This window comes from Macaca mulatta, chromosome 1 (assembly GCF_049350105.2).
Source record: "Macaca mulatta isolate MMU2019108-1 chromosome 1, T2T-MMU8v2.0, whole genome shotgun sequence".
Taxonomy (NCBI): domain Eukaryota; kingdom Metazoa; phylum Chordata; class Mammalia; order Primates; family Cercopithecidae; genus Macaca; species Macaca mulatta.
The window spans coordinates 175,383,729-175,404,148 of record NC_133406.1 but is presented as its reverse complement, the minus strand read 5'-3'; the positions used below and the strand labels follow the sequence as shown (position 1 = coordinate 175,404,148).

General features: G+C 40.6%; 1 protein-coding gene across 10 annotated transcripts in view; it reads left to right on the top strand.

Moving 5' to 3' along the window:
- Positions 1–17,678, top strand: part of AK4 (adenylate kinase 4) — an 85,235-nt gene extending 67,557 nt beyond the window's left edge. For all 10 annotated transcript variants that reach the window (XM_028832846.2, XM_077954676.1, XM_001089356.5 and 7 more), the window contains 3 exons: positions 3,557–3,729; positions 9,938–10,056; positions 11,585–17,678. In XM_028832846.2, the coding sequence (XP_028688679.1) occupies positions 3,557–3,729; positions 9,938–10,056; positions 11,585–11,699 (407 nt within the window). In that variant the 3' untranslated portion in view covers positions 11,700–17,678. The remainder of the gene's footprint in view (positions 1–3,556; positions 3,730–9,937; positions 10,057–11,584) is intronic.
- The last annotated feature ends 2,742 nt before the right edge of the window (positions 17,679–20,420 follow it).

The following is a 20,420-nucleotide window of genomic DNA, read 5'->3' as shown; positions in this document are numbered from 1 at the left end:
ATCCACCTGCCTCGGCCTCCCAAAGTGCTGGGATTACAGGCCTGAGCCACCGCACTCGGCCCTGATTTTTTCTTTTGAGTCTTCCTTGATGATTTTGATGTGTCTCATCAAATGGAGAATGCTTGAAGTTGTGGAATGATTTATTTCTGTAGTTGTTCCTTCTAAACCAGCTTCAGGTACCTGTTGCTTGTAGTCTAAACCACTGGAAATTCATTATCATCTGTGGTCATTAGCAGGTCTGAATGTGAGAGTCCAGTAGGTAGCAGGTGCTATCCAACATGTTTTTGAAATTTGTCTTGCTGAGTTCAACCTATGTTGTACACTTTGCGTTTTACTCCTCCAGAGGGCTCCAGAGCTCAGCTGAGCAGACTGGCTTGTACCCTCATTAGACAAGGAAACTAGCCAATAAGATTCGAGCTTTTATTTGTTGGAGGAACTAACGTTACATTATCTTTTAGAGCTTCCTATTCTTTTCTAGTGGTTACCCCCCGCCACCCCCTACCCCACCCCCTACCCCACCCCAAGCTGTCATCCTCTATCTGAAGGATATAAAGACTGTTTTCTTGTCAAGGTCACAGAAGCTAGAACACAAGGCAGGGACTGTCGCTAAGATTTCAGGTCTTTAGAAGAGGGATCTCTAAAATTCTTTGTTTACATTTATCAGTGAAAATATTGAATTTACATCTTCAATATATGGATAATTATGTATAAATTATTTATTTACCCATGCAATTTCACTAATGTGATACCTTTTTTTTTCCCCCAACAGTCTTACTCTGTCACCCAGGCTGGAGTGCAGTGCTGTGAACTCAGCTCACTGCAACTTCTGCCTCCCAGGTTCAAGCAATTCTCATGCCCCAGCCTCCCTAGTGGCTGGGATTACAGGCATGTGCCACCACGCCCGGCTAATTTTTGTATTTTTAGTAGACATGCAGTTTTGCCATGTTGACCAGGCTAGTCTCAAACTGCTGGCCTCAAGTGATCCACCGGCCTGGGCTTCCCAAAGTGCTGGGATTACATGCATGAGCCATCATGCCCGTCCACTAATGCGACATTCTTTTAAAAGAACGGACCTCCCCCTTCCCCAAGGTTCAAATATTTTCTTTCTATACTCCAATGAAGATAACTTTGGAAGCCACTGCTTTAGAAAATGCTTTTCATTGGTGCAGCAGAGGTTTGGGGGGAAAGAGTTTATAGATGATTTTGAGGTTGTTTGGGCTGTAGGTACCTTTTTTTCCTTTTCTCTTTCTCTTTCTCTCTGTTTCTCTGTCTTCTTTTCTTTCTTTTTTCTTTTGTTTTTTTTTGGAGACAGGAGCTTACTATCTCACTCTGTCACCCAGGCCGGAGTGCAATAGTGTGATTGTAGCTCACTGCAGCCTTGAACTCCGTGGGCTCAAGTGATCCTCCCACCTCAGCTTCCCAAGTACCTGGGACTACAGGTGTGCATCACCAGTAACAGCTACTTTTTTAATTTTTATTTTTGGTAGAGATGCGTTCTCTCTACATTGCCCAGGCCGGCCTTGAATTCCTGACCTTAAGTGATCCCACTGCCTCGGCCTCCTAAAGTGTTGAGATTACAGGCGTGAGCAACTGTGCCTGGCCTTGCAGGCAACTTTTTTTTTTTTTTTTTTTTAATACTTTAAGTTCTAAGGTACATGTGCATAACGTGCAGGTTTGTTACGTATGTATACTTGTGCCATGTTGGTGTGCTGCACCCATTGACTCGTCAGCACCCATCAACTCGTCATTTACATCAGGTATAACTCCCAATGCAATCCCTCCCCCCTCCCCCCTCCCCTTGCAGGCAACTTTTTATTCCAGTTGTCATCTTGACATTTTAGTGAAGAGTGGGTTGTCCAGGGAAAGGCAGAACCTGACGGGCATTGAGAGGGGATTTTATGTGGATGACTCACAGGCAGTAAGGCAGGCTTTGGAGGGAATATTGGAGAGTTTACAAGCAATAGGTATCTGAAGCAGTAGTGTGGGTGGATTTTGTCACATTCAACTCAGTGAGCACTCAGAAATCAGATTGGCATTCACACAGACTTAGGGGTTTCAATGCAGTGCTGCACATTCATGTTTGAGCCACCAACTTTCTACAGTAAGGAAAGGAGTTCTTTGAATTGTAAGTGCTGCAGGGCCATGAATACCCATTTTTAAGTTGTCATCTTGATACTTCCAATTTGGAAGGGTAGAGATGGGCTGGTATTCTTATCTGAATGGATTTAAAGTTTCTCTTCTGGATATTCCATCTTTTATTATACTTTCAGCTCTTCATCCACCTGGTTCTTTTACCTAACTAGGATATAAAGACATTTTTTAAAAAGTGATATTAGATCCAGCAAGATTTTTGTCAGAGCAGATAAACTGGAGTGATTTATTTAGGAAAAAGTTACCACTATGCAGCCCCACCCAAGCCAAACCTGGAGTTACATTTAAAGAGGTCAGTCTCTGAAGAAAAGTGTAATTTGGGCTCATATGACCTAACTCCTGAGGTCACCCAGAGCTTATACTTAAATCAGAAAAGGAAGAGATGCCCATGAGCCCACATTTTAATTTTGTTATTTCCACACATTTAGAAAAGTAGGAAGAATAAGTTTTGCAGTATCCCAATAGATTTAAAAACTCTAGTTCCCTTTAAAATCTTTTAAATAGACTTAATTTAAAATTTTTTTCCGGCTTTATCACAGTATACTTGACAAATAAGTGTATATATTTAAGGTGTACAATGTGATGCTTTGATACATGCAGTGTGACATGATTACCACAGTCAGGTTTAATAATTAACATATCCATCACCTCATACAGGTATGATGTCTTATGTGTGTGGCGAGAATCCTTAAAATCAGCTCTCAGCACATTTCAAGTATACAATACAGTATTTATGATAGTCACCATGTTATTAATCAGATTGCCTACTTTGGTTAAAGTGCAGAGTCAGGTGAAGGTCTGGGTGGAGGATCATACTTTAATTGATTTAGACTCTAATATAAATGTATATAGTTAGTTTTGCTAACCTAAGAACCTACTCATAAACAGCTAGTGTTCAAAGGATATAAGATATGATATTTTCCCTTCACTTCTTTAACAGAAAGTGGAAATGAAGGTGATGTAACTTGCCTGAGGTCACACAGGTACTTAAGAGCAGAGAAAGGACTAGAGCCAGGACTGGCTTAGTGATTTTTAGTTTAGCACATTTTAAATTTTTATCATGTGATTCCTTAATCTTTGAGTCTTCCAAATGCAGAAGCTAGGTTATAGAATAGCATATTTTATTTTAATATTACATTTATGGAGGTAGACGTTCTTGGTTAAAGCTCTTTTTTAAAAAATAATTTCAACTTTTAGATTCAGAAGATACATGTGCAGGTTTGTGGTATGGGTTTATTATGTGGTGCTAAGGTTTGGGATGCAAATTATCCCATCACGCAGATAGTGTAAAGCTCCTTTTAGAATGGTATATGCAGATTTAATTCTGTCGCTGAAAATGTTTCAAGAACTAATTGGAATTGGGCAATATCTTGCGCATTTGACTTGTATTGTTTTTGGCATTTAGGTTTTCCTAGGACATTAGGACAAGCCGAAGCCCTCGACAAAATCTGTGAAGTGGATCTAGTGATCAGTTTGAACATTCCATTTGAAACACTTAAAGATCGTCTCAGCCGCCGTTGGATTCACCCTCCTAGCGGAAGGGTATATAACCTGGACTTCAATCCACCTCATGTACATGTAAGAATATACAAAGTGCTTTCACAACCCGACAAGAAAAAGACAAACAATTTCCATTGAAAAGTGGAGAAAAGGATATAAGGTAGACCATTGAAAAAAGAATAAATCTACATGACTAAAAAACATTTTTTGAATGTTCAAATGTAGTAGTCAGGGAAGGGACATTTAGGTATTTAAATAGGATATCTCTTTGGATCCATTAGACTCGCAAAATCAAAATATAAAAATTTTAATTTTATATTTATTACCGATAAATATAGGTATATAATGTATATAATTATATTTATTTAAAAAATAAAACAAAGTCTATTGCTGGTGGGATCTGGGGAAAATAGTACTCTCATTTTTGTTAGCTAAAGTATTTGTAGCCTCTTTTTAAAGCAACATAGCAATGTATATTATGAATTTTAAGTAAATATTTAATTCAGGCTACTTTTAGGAGAATAGCTGTGGAAATGGAAGCATTAGTAGATTAGGTCATGTATACATTGATGTTTGTTTCAATGTTGCTGTAGTGGCCAAAAAACAAAACCAAAAAAATCTCAAAAAAGCAAATGAATGTTCATCTATAGGGAAATGGTTAAATGAATTGGAGAATATTTACACCATCTTGGAATATAATATAGTCAGTAAAAAGAATGAATTAGCACTACTTAAAACTTAATACACCTTATTTTTAGATAAGCTTTAGGTTTACATAAAAATTAAATGGAAAATCCCCTCCCTCACTCACGCTTCTCCATTATTAGCATTTTGCATTAGTGTGGTACATTTGTTACAGTTAATAAACTAATAATAGAAAAGTTATTAACTAAAATTCATAGTTTGCATTGGCGTTCTCATTTTCTCTTTTATAGTCTGGATTTTGATAAATGCACAATGACATGACATTTGTCCATCATTACTGCCTTATACAGAATCGCTTCATGGTCTTATAATATTTCCTGTGCCCTACCTATTAATTCCTCCCTGATTTTCCCCAAACTTCTGAAAACTACAGATCTTTTTGCTGTCCTTATAATTTTGCCTTCTATAGAATGTCGTATCATTGGAATCATATAGTATGTCTGCTTGTCAGACTTGCTCCTTTCAGTTAGTGATATGCACTTACACATTCTGTGTTTTTTGGAGGCTTGGTAGCTGATTTATTTTTGTAAGTGAATAATGTTCCATTGTATGGATGTACCACAGTTTATTCATTTTGAAGAACATCTTGGTTCCATGTCTTGGCATTTATGAATAAAGTTGCTCCAAATATTCATGTGCACAGTTTTGTGCAAATGTAAGTTTTCACCTATTTTGAGTAAAAACCAAGGAGTGTAATTGCTGGATTGTAAGTATATATTTAGCTTTGTGAGAAACTGGCAAAAATTGTCTTCCAAACTGGTTATTTGATTTTGCATTTCCACCAGCAGTAAATGTTTCTGTTTCTCCACATTGTCACCAATATTTAGTGTAGTCAGTGTTTTAGATTTCAGCCATTCTACTAGGTAAGCATTATAGTTTTTTGACATGGAGAAATCTTCTAAAAGTTTTTTTCTCTTCTTTTTTGAGATGGAGTCTTGCTCCATCACCTAGGCTGGAGTGCAGTGGTGTGATCTCGGCTCATTGCAGCCTCTGCCTCCTGGGTTCAAGTGATTCTTCTGCCTCAGCCTCCTGAGTAGCTGGGATTACAGGCATGTGCCACCATGCCTGGCTAGTTTTTGTATTTTTAGTAGAGACGGGGTTTCACCATGCTGACCAGACTGGTCTCGAACCCCTGACCTCAAGTGATCTACCTGCCTTGGCCTCCCAAAGTGCTGGGATAACAGGTATGAGCCACCGCGCACGGCCCTGAAAGTATTTTTCAATGAGAAGTACAAACAGCAGAATTATCCCATTTTTGTAAAACAGTGACTACACCTCTTTATATGTGTATCTGTTGGTGTGTTGAGTGTGTGATCTCTAGCTTTATAAGATCAGGGAGAAAGTCACGAGGGCTGTATCCTGAGCTGGAACTGGATGAGGGAAAGGAATCATAGTTGATGTGCAGAGTGGGCAGGTGGTTAAGTGACTAGGGAAGGCTAAAGGAATAAAAAGATTACCCTTAAAAGGTTCAAAGTATAATATTGATACAGTTAGCTCAAATTAGACATGTGTAAAGGTATATGTATACAGATATTTTAACAAATTTACTTAAATAATTATTGTTCTTTTTGATAAAGACTTTTTGGTTTATCTTTATGATAAAGACTATTTATCTGATAAAGACAGATTGAGTTGTCTTTACAATAGTGAACTCCAGTTTTAAACGGGTGGTAGGTACTATTACTTGTTATCATTCAAATGTGGAATGCATGGCATTGTGCTTTATTAGGTTAATCTTTATGGAAACATTATTACACTTGAATATAGATGGAGTCAGTAATTACTATAGAAAATTGGCCGGGCGCGGTGGCTCAAGCCTGTAATCCCAGCACTTTGGGAGGCCTAGACAGGCGGATCATGAGGTCAGGAGATCGAGACCATCCTGGCTAATACGGTGAAACCCCGTCTCTACTAAAAAATACAAAAAACTAGCCGGGCGAAGTGGCGGGTGCCTGTAGTCCCAGCTACTCGGGAGGCTGAGGCAGGAGAATGGCGTGAACCCGAGAGGAGGAGCTTGCAGTGAGCTGAGATCCGGCCACTGCACTCCAGCCTGGGTGACAGAGCAAGACTCCGTCTCAAAAAAAAAAAAAAAAAAAAAAAAAAAAGAAAATTACTTCAAGGGGCTAAGAATGGCTTCCCAACTCCTGGGTGCCATTGTGTCAGTAAAGTCCCAATGAGACTTTTTCACTTGAGTTAAGCACTCCTTTTGAAGTCTTTTAAAAATGTAAAAGTGGGCCAGGCCTATTGGCCTGGTGGGGGGATCAAGGCTGTAGTGAGCTATGATTGTGCCACTGCACTTCAGCCTGGGCGACAGAGTAATACCTAGCCTCCCTCCCACCTCCAAAAAAGGTAAAAGTTCTGTAATTATTTTATTAGATCCCTTCCTGATATCTGTCTCAAGAAGCTATGATGGGGGAAAAATGGGTGGGAGTAAAAAAGAAGTTCTGACAATACAGATGGGAACACTGAAGTCCAACACAGAAGCTTTACATTTTGGCTTTGTCCAGACCTGCTGATGCAGAGATTCTCATAAAATTTGAAAAGCCTTACCACTGAGTTGCTTTTCAAAGCCTGGGTTTCTCTCAAAGAACATCTGCAATTACCATGCTGCTTTTGAAGACCTTAGTGAAAGTGCTAACCTAGATCAACTCTACCAGCTGTGGTGAAGTGGCTATGTTGTCTGGGGTATATACCCTGGGGTTCGTCATCTGGCGCCAGGAAAATTTAGGACATGGACACGAGGAGTTTAGGAGCGGAGGTTTACAATAGGCAGAAGAGAAGAGAAAGAAACGGCTGTCTCTCTGGAGAAGAGTGCGCTCCAAGTGGAAAAGACCAGCTGGTGGTGGATGCCCTGGATTTTATAGTCCAGGGTGAGGAGATGGTGTCTGATTTACATAGGGCTTACAGATTGGTTGGATCAGGCACGACGTTTACATAGTGCTCAGGGAAGGCTGGTGGCCCCACCCTAATCTTATTATGCAAATGAACTCTCCCTGGCCTGCCGACTTTTGTCTGCTTCTTACTGTACACGGGCTGACAAAGAGAAGGGAAGATGGAGCCACCATCTTGAACACGTCTGGTCCGTTGTTGCTGCCAGCATTCTCCCGTGCAAGCTCCCAGCTTGCTTGTCTATGTCTGCAGCTCGACTTTACAGGCTGCTCTTTGTTAGAAAATGATTTGGGTTGCTTTTCATTAAAGAGAAAAGCTTTACTGAGGACTTCCATCCCCTTACTAGCTACCTAAGTGATTTCTTCTTAACTCCTATGTCAGTGGTGGCCGGGTTCCCTGGGAAGGAGGGGCGCCGTTGCTCTAGCATCATTCTGCTTTCTGGAAACAGGGTTGTATTTGCTGATGCTCTGAAATTCTGGAAATGACTTTCTGAGCCTTGTGACTGTAAGTAAAATAAAGAACGTGGCAGTAGAGGTAATATACAGCCTTCTCCCATCCCCATCTCTCCTGTCATGTTGGGTTAACAACCATGGAATACACATGTGATAATTACATGGCTCACTCATAAATCATAAGAATAAGTCATATACCCGAGGCCCTGAGCTGTAATGGAATTTTAGTGCATTTCACATTTATAGCCAGTTCCTGATTATCCAGTTGAGTTGCCTGTGCCTCTCGGTTCTGTTCTGGCCTACCTTCTGACAGATTTATTTCTTGTGACTATCTCCCCTGGTGAGTAATAGTCATGGACATGGGAGGCAAAATTCAAAACGTGTCCATTCTGCAATTTGTAAGGAGCTAGATTCCTGGGGAGATTAAAACAAATTGAAAATCAAGGTTTTTTTTTTTTTTTTTTTTTTTTTTATAAATTTACCATTCTCAGAACGTTCGTCCCTGATTGTCATGGGTCATTTAATAATTCCTATTTTAATACACCTTTAAATATGTCATTTTAAAAAATATTCTAATTCATGCCTTCTATTTCTCTTTTCCTTAATTTTTGTGGTTAAGAGTTTCACTAAAATAAATGTCATTTTTTATTATTAAAAAAATTTTTTTTGAGACAGAGTCTTGCTCTGTCACCCAGGCTGGAGTGCAGTGACATGATTTCACTGCAGCCTCTGCCTCCTGGGTTCAAACGATTCTCCTGCCTCAGACTCTTGAGTAGCTAGGATTACAGGCACCCACCACCACGCCTGGCTAATTGTATTTTTAGTAGAGACGGGGTTTTGCCTTGTTGGCCAGACTGGTCTTGAACTCCTGACCTTAAGTGATCCGCCCACCTTGGCCTCCCAAAGTGCTGAGATTATAGGCATGAGCCACTGTGCCCCACCCAACTGATGAATGTTGTTACATATGATGAGAGTGGGGAGTTCTTGCCTTTTTTCCCAAATTTATAGTGTGTTCAATATTTAACCCTATGTATGATGTCAGCTATAACTTTATTATAATGTGCTTCATGAGATTTTTTTGGGGAGAATAGAAGGCTAGCAAAATAATTAGACAAACACACTGCAGAAAATCATATACATTTTCAAATCAAATACATAAGACCAGCCAGGTGCAATGGCTCATGCCTGTAATCCCAGCACTTTGGGAGGCCGAGGCGGGTGGATCACCTCAGGTCAGGAGTTCAAGACCAGCCTGACCAACGTGGTGAAACCCCGTCTCTACTAAAAATACAAAGATTAACTGGGCATGGTGGCAGGCACCTGTAATCCCACCTACTCGGGAGGCTGAGGCAGGAGAATCACTTGAACCCAGGAGGCAGAGGTTGCAGTGAGCCGAGATAGAGCCATTGCACTCCAGCCTGGACAACAGAGTGAGACTCCATCTCAAAAAAAATAATAAAATAAATAAATAAATAAATAAATAAATAAATAAAATAAAAGCTGTATTAATCAGAACTAGCAGTTAAGGTATATTTTTTGTTTATTTTACATTGAGAAAGCAGCAACACATAAGAAAAGCTAAAGTGTTTTAACAAATCAACACCAGCTTCCCTTTTGAGTAATATAATTTAGGTGAGGACACAGTCACTTCAGTTTTTTTTTTTCCTTCTGTACGTTCCTACAGCGTATGTCATTATTCGATCTAGTAAAATAACCTGAATAAGGGAAATTTCATAGAAGCGCCAGGATAGAATTGGAAAGCTGGCAGAGATGGTACTGAACTGTATTCTCCTAGATTAGTATTTTTCCTAAGTAAACCAAGTTGGTTTTTTGAGATTTTGTTTTCTGCATTAAGAACTCAGGCTTTATTTTAGAAGACAAGGTAGTTTTAGGGATATTTAGAGAACCAAGATGACATTGTCTAAAGGTTTGTTGTTGGGGGAGGTTGCATGGAATTTTAGGCCGAATTGAAAGTAGCATTTATCAACAGCACTGGAACATGTTCGAAAAGATCTGAACTGTTAATAAAGATTTAATGTCAGCTCCCAGGAAATAAGGTTAACATACTGTTAAGTGTGCTATTTCTTTTTCTACTACTCTTACAATTAACACTGTCACCAAGGCCTAATTCTTCATGTGGTAGGAGTCAAAGGTGAATACACGGTTTTGCACAGAAAAGTTTTTACCTGTGAAATGGCCCAACTGTTGTCTATATTAATTGTTTTCTTTGGTATTTGTAGGGTATTGATGACGTCACTGGTGAGCCATTAGTCCAGCAGGAGGATGATAAACCTGAAGCAGTTGCTGCCAGGCTAAGACAGTACAAAGACGTGGCAAAGCCAGTCATTGAATTATACAAGTGAGTGTGCGTCGATATTTTCATGACAAAGGACAGACTGGAAAGGTGTGGAGCCTACGGGGAAGAACACTGGGCTGAGGCAGAGTAGTGTTTCTTTAAGACAGATAAACACTAACAACCCAAAACCTTCCCAGAAGTCAGATGAAATGCTGGAGCTGTACATGAAAGATAAATTTCCGTACTTTTATCCTGAAACTGTTAGAACATAAGGACCTCAAACCTGATCATCTCTATCTGTTCTGGATGTAAAACAACATTGAGATTTATTTTCATTTTCTTAAAATTTTAAGTGACTGAGATAGTGGTCCCACATATGTTGATACTCCCACATACAAATATCTGGTTCGGATAGAAGATTAGAAGAGACTTTTGGTGTGTCCCTTCTTGAAGTGTCTGTAGGGAGTTTAACAAAGAAAGGCTAAAACCATAAAGCAGAGATTAAAAATTCAAATGGCTGCAGGGGCTAGGGCAGGTATTGGAAATGAGTCTCAAACATGGTGAGGGATATGTCAAGCTAGGCAGCTGAATGACAGTTGAACTGGACAGGGTGGCTGCTCCAGCCAGTTAGCATTCTAGGGCACACAGGCCAAAGATTCCCATTTTTCAGGAAGAGCAGAAGTCTGGCTTTCTGTGTGTGTGTTTTGGGGGAAATCTCAGTTTTCATATTGGCAACATATTTACATTTTTTAAATAACATGCAAGTCAAACAAATCTCTATGCTGAGTGCATTCAAAACAGCAGTTTATACTCTCTGTTACAATCACTTTCTGGCTTTGTAGTCCCCAGGAAATTTAGCAAACCTTTAGATGAGAGTTTTATGATCATATTATTATGATACAGCAATCATGTGTTCCATGATTCATTAAGTAATAAGGGTTTTATTTTTTTTTATTTTTATTTTTTTTTGAGACGGAGTCTTGCTCTGTCACCCAGGCTGGAGTGCAGTGGCCGGATCTCAGCTCACTGCAAGCTCCGCCTCCTGGGTTCACGCCATTCTCCTGCCTCAGCCTCCCGAGTAGCTGGGACTATAGGCGCCCGCCACCTCGCCCGGCTAGTTTTTTGTATTTTTTAGTAGAGACGGGGTTTCACCGTGTTAGCCAGGATGGTCTTGATCTCCTGACCTCGTGATCCACCCGTCTCGGCCTCCCAAAGTGCTGGGATTACAGGCTTGAGCCACCGCGCCCGGCCAATAAGGGTTTTAATATACCAAAGCTTTTCAGTGGTTTGCTTTTGAAAATTGTATATTGAGGCACATTTGGAATGGTGCCTATAATGCTATTCTTTGATATGTTTTAAAGGGGAGAAAAGAGGTGGCATCATGACAAGCATACTAGAATTGCAAAAGCTATGACCTTATTTAGGTACACCCAGTGGAAGTGTTGATACCTTTGAAAGGGGCTGGTTTAGCACTTAGTGTGATATATGATATAGACCATAAGATCATGCTTGTTTTATATCTAGGATCTTCTGCACTAATATGTGGAGAAGAAACCAAAAAAGCCATTGTATGTTGGACTTTGTTTTTCAGGAGCCGAGGAGTGCTCCACCAATTTTCCGGGACGGAGACGAACAAAATCTGGCCCTACGTTTACACACTTTTCTCGAACAAGATCACACCTATTCAGTCCAAAGAAGCATATTGACCCTGCCCAATGGAAGAACCAGGAAGATGTGGTCATTCATTCAATTGTGTGTGTAGTATTGGTGCTGTGTCCAAATTAGAAGCTAGCTGAGGTAGCTTGCAGCATCTTTTCTAGTTGAAATGGTGAACTGATAGGAAAACAAATGAGTAGAAAGAGTTCACAAGAGGCTCTCCTCTGCCTTTGAAAAGGAAGGTCACCTGCACATGTTTAAGGTGTCTCTGCACGTGTCTCAAGCCCTTCACAAGAAAGCAAGTACAGTGTGGATTTCAAGTGGTGTGTAACTTCAGCTCCAGCTGGTTTTTGACAGCTGTTGCTGTGGTATTCTTTTTTACACATGATGGTGATAGTTTCTGGTTCTCCCCATCCCCACAAAGGCTGTTGAACTACAGCACCAGGAAGCCTGAGAATGAATCCTAAGGGCTCCAGCCCAGACTTCGTCCCAGGCTTTCTGGTGTGTGCCCCCCTGGTAACAGTGAAATTGAAGCTGCTTCCTCACAGTGGTTGTTTCTCTGGTCTTGAGTGACTGTGTCCACAGATCATTTTCTTCCGTAGGAATAACTCCTTTTCTGTATCCGCACTCCATGGAGTCTCTCCTTTTCAGACATCCTGGGATGAAAGAATTTGGCTTTTTTTTTTTTACATCTGTTTCACTCTTTGGCCGTTAAACAAAACTGATAGTTATTGCTCTTACCCCTCTCAAATTCTTCTAAGAGCTGAGAGTGATGGGGTTGTATTGAATTTCTGTATGCACCGGGAACTGAGCTATGAAGAGGATCTTATTAAACTGCTGGTCTGACTCATGGATTGACACTGTTCCTTTCTTTTATTGTGAAAAAAAAAAACCCCTAAAAGTCTTGGGGACCCCCTAAAGTCTTTTGGGAATCCTCAAAAAGCATGGGAAATACAAGTATTTAGCTACATAAATGTTGTAAGATCATATCTTATGTATAGAAGTAATAAGACCGTTTGGAATTACTAGACTAATTGAATAGTTACGGTTTCTATTCAGTACAATAAAATGTATTTTGAAAGTGCTGCTAACTATTGATGCTGACAGTGTTTCACTCCTATGAGTGACCCAAACATATTATAAATAGGTGGTAAAGGGAGTGGAGACTGTGGGGTTGAGCAGAATGTTGTACTAACTGTGCTTGGACTAAGTATAACAGCTTTATGATTATGGGAAAACAAAATCTTTATTTTTTTTTTTTTCTGTTCCAAAGATTCATCCTGTGGGGTGGCCATAAAGTCTAGAATTAGATACTAATATTTTGTCATTCGTTATAACATAGTATCAATAAACCATTTGTTAAAAGATTTGCCTGGTTTCCAGACTTGGTGGCCACCTTGAATAATTCTTCCTATCCTCTGGGAAGGATGATGAAATTTATTCCTGCTGCCTTAAAAATATGTATCCCTTCTTCATGCATCATGACTGTCCCCAGCGAGTATCCTTTACTATTCCTGGGAGTGACTCCTGTCTGACTTTTCATACTGGTGAGAAGAAAAGAAGCCTATTGTAACACTTTAGTGATGTTGAAACACATTACTTACTTTGTGAAGATGTCCCAGTGAATGCTCTGTCAGTTCGCTGCCGTATGTCATCTATATGATAACGAATGCATCTTCCTTCTAAGTACTGCCCAAACTCTTGCCAGCTCCTCTCCCATTGTCCCTTCATGTGATTATTTTTTGGCTACCTTAGTGGAAATATAGACCAGTCTTCTCCCCATCCATCCTCTCAAACATAATGAGATTGTTTATTTTTTAGATGTATGCAGTGAAAATGCCCAGTCAGGTCTATGAATCGTCAGTGCATTATATTGACTCTGAGCACTTTAGAATGTAGAGTTGCAATTGAATGCCAGCTGTGGAGATGGGGTGCATATCAGATATGTAGATAAAACTCAGGTTTGCTGGGGAACCAGGTATAGAGAAAAATAAGTCTGATACAAGGAAAATTGCACAACTTAGAGTAGTTCTGCTATAGATAAAATTTCCACAAAATAGGAAATGTAGAGAGTTATTCTATAGAATACTAGAAAGAGTAAAGACTGCTTTTTGGAAAGAGGAAAATCTTCAAACTTCTTTCTTCACTTCCCTTTGTGTTTAGCTGACCCTCCAATGTGATCATTGCTTTTAGAGTTTGGGAGAGGTATGGGAAGTGGCCTGATCCCTGCTTCCATACTTCACTCCTCCATCCATCCATCCTTCCCCTCCAGCTAAATGGACAATTCTAGCCAACACTGAGTCACTCTTAAGTCTCAGCAGTGGGTGTGTTTGCTGAGATTGTCCAGCAGTTGAGCAGTTTGGTCTCACCTCCCTCGCTAGCTGAGACCAAAAAGAGACAAATACCTTTTTCATGGTCTTAGAAACATAATGCTTATTTCGTGGTCAGTGGCTTTTAAAAAATCTATTTCTGGTTTTCTTCAACAAACTCACTAGTTTTCCCTTAAATGATTTTGTAAAATTTAAAGTTATCCTGAAAATGTTTTGGCAAAAGTAAAATTAAAGGGACATCTTTTTTTTTTTTTTTTTTTTTTTTTTCTGTTGCCACACATGGCTGTTCCTTCACCTTTAAGCAAAGAGAGTGGTTCAGCTGGTTTCTAAGATGCCAACCTGACCTTGCATTCTGTCATTCTACCCAGCTCTTAGTTCAGTTTGCTTCCATTATCCTAACAGGCTTCTTACTGACTTAGAACTTGGAAAGGCTGCTATATTTAATACTCTCCAACACTAACGCAGACTTAAGATAGATACTGTTTATTGAAAATCTACTGAGTGAAATGTGCGGTTTTAGGACCTTTATAAGCATCTCATTTAATCTTTCTAGCATCCTGTGAAACAGCCATGATTTCATGTTGATAAACAAAGAAGACAGGGGTCCCAGGGATGTGAAGCATTTTGCCCAGGCTTCTGCTGCTGGTGACCAGTGTAGCTGGAACTCCAGCTCAGGTTTTCCTGACTCAGAAGACTGAGCTTGTTCCTCGATGTTATTAATAGCTACTTGTGTCCAAGCAACCAAGGGCCTTGAGTCTACTTGGTTCTGCTTATGGCCTCACATCAAGAATAATAGAGCTAGTCTAGGTATGGTGGAGCTGGTCCATGCCTGTAGTCCCAGTGCTTTGGGAATCCTTGATAGGAAGATTGTCAGAGGCCAAAAGTTCAAGACCAGGCTGGGCAATATCACAAGACTCCATCTCTACAGAAAAATAAAAAATTAGCCAGCCATGGTGGTGTACACTTGTGGTCCTAGTTACTCAGGAGACTGAGGCAGGAGGATTGCTTGATCCTAGGAGTTCGAGGCTGCAGTGAGCTATGATTGCACCTCTGCACCCAAGTCTGGGCAACACAGCGAGACCCTGTTTCTTAAAAAAATAAAAAATTGCAGAGCTCACCAAAGTGATGTTCACCTTTTTATGATGTTCCTTTTTTCCTTTGCTTAAGCAAAGAAAGCTGCTAGAAGAGAGTCTTAGTTTTCCTGCATAAGACCTCCTTTATGAATAGAATAAACGACTGTCAGAGTAGGCTGGGCTTGGGCCCAGGCTAAACTATGAAGGAAGCAAGCTCACATCCCTTAACTACCCTTTCGGTGTCCATTGGGTTGTGCCCCGGAAGTGACCTTTGCCCTTGAGCCATCCCCAGCCCATGGTGCCCACACATAGGCTTTTGAGCTCCTTGGAGCTATCCAGACCCTGTTCACTTTTCCTTCCTGAGATTAGAACAAATCAACCCCTTCCACTCCAAACAAGGTCTTGATGATAAAGTAATCCTTAAAATGCTGGTAGATAAACAAGCGATGATGAAGCATCGAACACAGGTTAGCTCCTGACTTTTGTACCAATGTGTCTGTGTTCCATTACACATTAACATGACTCTGAGTGCCACATCCAAACCTTTGCCCACCATCTGCTTGTTGTGCAACAGTTGAGGCAGTAACCAGGGGAGATTCACTTCCTGTCTTGTCCTTCCCCAGGGATCACTCCCCTGCTGCACTCTAGCAGCCAAGCTCAGATGAGCTCCATTGTTACTCTAGGTGTGCCCATCTCTTTGGTGGGGAAGAGAAAGGTAAGAATAGCCATGAATGAGGAAGGATTCTTGGAGGGAGGGGCCGCTGTGGTTTTTCCTGCTATTTAAGATGTTGAGACCGGATAACTTTAGAAAAATGCCTGCACAAACCCATAAATAGTGCTTTTATAAAGTTTATAAAACTTTATAAAACCTGAGTTCAGTATTTGACATTAGCTTTTTGTCCAAAGAATTGAAGCCTGCTGGAGGTCTTTGCTCAAATAATAAATACTGCATATTTCCAAATGTGTTCAGGTATAGGCACTAGGTACTGTCTGTTTACTCCATGTTAGGTACATTACATGCATTGGCTAATCAAATCCTCATCAATTACCTATGTAATAATCTCAATTTGCCTCCTGGTATTATAAATGGAAATAATCCTGTTTATTTTAAATGGGTTTTCATGTACCTATAGGGATTAGTCAGGAAATTCAAAGGGCCTTTTTTATCCCTTTTCCTAGTTTGAGCTCCCTGTTCTCTTTAACGGATAAAACAACATATTTGCTTCAGCCTGGATTCTTTGTTTTTGGTGCTTTGGTGCAGAGACAGGAAATGGGCACTCAGAGTCACACTGGTAGTTGCACACTGTATCTACAGAGGGCGTGTCTCATCTGTACTCTGCTGGGTTACAGGATTTCAGGAGGTATTTGTGTCCACCTGAAAATTCCGTTTATTGCCTTTCATTTAACAGTGTCTTCCTTTCTGCAGTTGGTTTTGCTAGAGAGGCAATTCATAAGGTGAAGTCCTGTTCATGGTAGACTTGCTTTCTCACTATCCCCTTCAATTTTTAGTAACTCCCTGGTCTATTTGGTGTCTTTAAAAAAAAAATAACCTGGTAATGGAGACTTCTTTTAATATGGAAATGTGGTCTGGTAGTAAGTTACTCCTTTCCACATGTAACTGACCCAGTCTGGTTTCCAAATGAGAAGTGTGCAAGCCCCAGATGTTGAGACGCCGTATTTCAACTGTGAAAAAAATCTGCTTCCTGCATCTGTTGAAATATAATTGTTCATACTTGCCATCCCTTATCTTTCTTGTAACAATATGCACAGTTTTTGCCAGAATAAATGCCATTATCTGTATGCTTCAGGGAATTTCCCAATTTGATCTGTGTGTGTGTGTGTGTGTGTGCGCGCGCGCATGTGTGTGTGTGAGAGAGAGAGAGCTGCAGTAAAACACTTCTAAAGGGTGAAAGCTCTTGTATGGCATAGATACCTTCCTCTGGTAATAATTAGGTTATTCCCGGAAGCACAGTGTCATTCTTTAAATAAAAGCTTTCCTGTTTAAAGCTTTTCAAAGGAGCAGACCATCTTGAAGATTTCCCCTAGCGTTGATATGTATCTAATTCATTTTATAAAATCCTTCTTGTCTTCATTTTAAAGCTTTGGCTATAGTCAGAAATGTCCTAAATAACAAACTGTTTTGTATTTAATTTAGAGAAGAGTAAAGGGAAGGAAACTCAGTCTTTATGTAAGCTCCAAGGATATTAGGGCTTAGAGGGCTTTTCTAGTTTTATGAGAATTTGTACTACTGATTTTTATATATTCTTGTTTTTGAGATGAACAGATCTCTGGGGAAATTGTTGAGTTACAATGGCATTTCACTGTGATCCCTCTCAAGCTCACATCAGTTCTGTAACCCAATGACGACCTGTCTGTTCGGTTTACTGTCCTGTGAAATGTCAGCTCAAGTTTCCCAGAAGTTGTGTGTTTATGATGAGTCAGAGTGCTTTTCCTCGGTGGGACAGTTGCTGGCTCTCTTAATTTTGGTGTATGTGCTTCAAAGTATCTAAACCTCCAGTCTGATCTGTATATGCTATCCTGTTAATTGTATTGATTATTTTGATTATCTTGCTTGAAGGTTCATACTTTTGAATTTGATAGAAATAAAGTTTTTTTCTGCTTATAACTAGTGAATTCATTTAATGTTTGTATAGCTTTTTATACTTGATAATATAAAATTTCACAAATACTTTCATTGATGCCACTCTGCAACTACTACATTACCAACAATGTTGTCTCCAATTTGCAGAAAAGCAAGATCCTGAACCAAGAATTATTATCCCCAGTCCTGTTTTCTTTTCTGCTACACCATATTGCCTTATTCATATACCCTTAAATTCCTGTTTGTCCAGCACTTTATTGTTTACAATTTTAATGTACATCCTTTGTTGTTTTTTTTCCCCTAACCTCTAGACAACCAGGGATCTTTTTTTTTTTTCTTGAAACAATTAGATAATGTGAGCAGATTCTCTCCCTGTTTTACACATTAGGAAATTCGATCGGATTATGCGACTCTAAGATTGTAGCATCTGGGATTACTCAGCAGAAGCAGAAACTATAGCAGGTCTATCACATGGGAGCTAGAACCATGAAGAAAATAGAGCTGCTGTAGGCGAAACTCCCTGAGATAGTGAGGGATGGGGAAAAATACTCTGGCATTTCCCAGCCTCACACTCTTCTGTCTGTGGGGCAGCTTCCCTTAGCTGAACCCAGCCAGAAGCCAGCTGACATAGGAGGCTGAGAAACATGTTCTTTTTTTTTTTTTTTTTTTTTTTTTTGAGACGGAGTCTTGCTCTGTAGCCCGGGCTGGAGTGCAGTGGCCGGATCTCAGCTCACTGCAAGCTCCGCCTCCTGGGTTTAGGCCATTCTCCTGCCTCAGCCTCCGGAGTAGCTGGGACTACAAGCGCCCGCCACCTCACCCGGCTAGTTTTTTGTATTTTTAGTAGAGACGGGGTTTCACGGTGTTAGCCAGGATGGTCTCGATCTCCTGACCTCGTGATCCGCCCGTCTCGGCCTCCCAAAGTGCTGGGATTACAGGCTTGAGCCACCGCGCCCGGCCGAGAAACATGTTCTAAAGGCTTGTCCATGCTGCTGAAAAGGCAGAGGAAAGTGGAACTGAAAAGGATGGCAATGTAGTAGATTGTGTTAAATTTAATGACATCCAGTCCCCTCCTCTTTTTTTTTGAGACAGAGTCTTGCTTTGTCACCCAGGCTGGAGTGCAGTGATGCAATCATGGCTCGCTGTGCAGCTTCAACATCCTGGGTTCATGTGATCCTCCTGCCTCAGCCTCATTAGTAGCTGAGACTACAGGTGCATGCCACAATGGGCTAATTTTTTTTTCTGATTTTTTTGTAGAGACAGGGTCTCACTATGTTGCCTAGGCTGGTCTGAAACTCCTGGGCTCAAGCAGTCCTTCCACCTTGGCCTCCCAAAGTGCTGGGATTACAGGAGTGAGCCACTGTGCCTGGCCACTTTCCCTTCTTTTGGGAGGATTTTACACCTTGACCCCATTGGCTTCAGGCTTGGACATATGGTTTGCTTTGACCAGTGAAATGTGGGCAGAAATGACGTGTGCCACTTCTGAGCAGAAGTTTTAGGAGCTAGGGCATGGTCACCATTCTCTTTTCCTTTTCAGTGAGACTGGCGACCTCACAGAGCTCTTTCAACCTGAATCCTAAAGGGAAGACACGTACCAGAGATGTAGCCAATCCATCGTAGATGAGCAGTGTACATTAAAAATAAACCTTTGCTTTACAAGCCACTGAGATTTGGATAGAGTTTATTTTCACAGCATAACTTAGCCCAAGCTGACTGATAAAACCGGGCCTAAGACTAACATATCTTGTCATCCAGTTATAACTTTGATTCTTTTATTATGCATTTTTATGCTCTCGGGTTACAAAGATGAATCAGACCGAGTTTTTGCCTGGGACTTCTTCACAATGTACTGGAGGAGATGGACATATTATTAGATTACTCTATACATGACTGTTGGAGTTGATCACTGCGCCATAAAGGAAAAAACGGAGGTAGTAACTCTCGGCTGGCCAAGTAGAGCCCATGGAAGAACTAATATTTGAGCTGAGTGATGCATGCAAAAGAGAACCCAAGCAGAGGAAATGCTAGGCACAAGAAAGTCTGAGCATGCATGGCAGGTGGAGGCCACAGCAGTGTGAGGCAGGACTGGGGAGATAATGGTAAGATTGAATTCTATTGGGAAGCGCCTGGCCTGCCTTTGGTTCGTGGTAGGCAGTATAGACTATATTGCCAGAAAATGACACCTTCAGATTTGCATGATAACGTCGTAACTGTACCATGGTCTGAACTAAGATGTGGTAGCAGAGTTCAACAAAAAAGGATGGTTGGATAATAACAGAAGAGAAAAACTTAAATGACACTAGGGAACAAAAATGAGTGAAATAGTGGTGAACGTGAGGCAGTAAGGAGTAGGGCTGTGAGGACTGGAGGACGCTGCCCTATCAGAGGGGAGCCATTGCTTAGTTCTGGACAGTTGTTACCGTCTTAAGGGCGGTGGCTCAATGCTGCCACAATTATTCAATTTGTCAAAAGAAGCCAAAAATTTGTGTTTCATGTGAAATTTTATTTTTAAGTATTTGCAGTTTTAAAAAATTAGGGGAGGGCTTTCCAGTCTTAACAACAACAACAAAAAATGCAGAGTTATCAAGAATTCTGTTTTTATTTTTATTTTATTTATTTATTTATTTTTGAGACAGAGTCTTGCTCTGTTGCCCAGGCCAGAATGCAGTGGCGAGATCTCTGCTCACTGCAAGCTCCGCCTCCTGGGTTCACGTCATTCTCCTGCCTCAGCCTCCCAAGTAGCTGGGACTACAGGCGCCCACCACCATG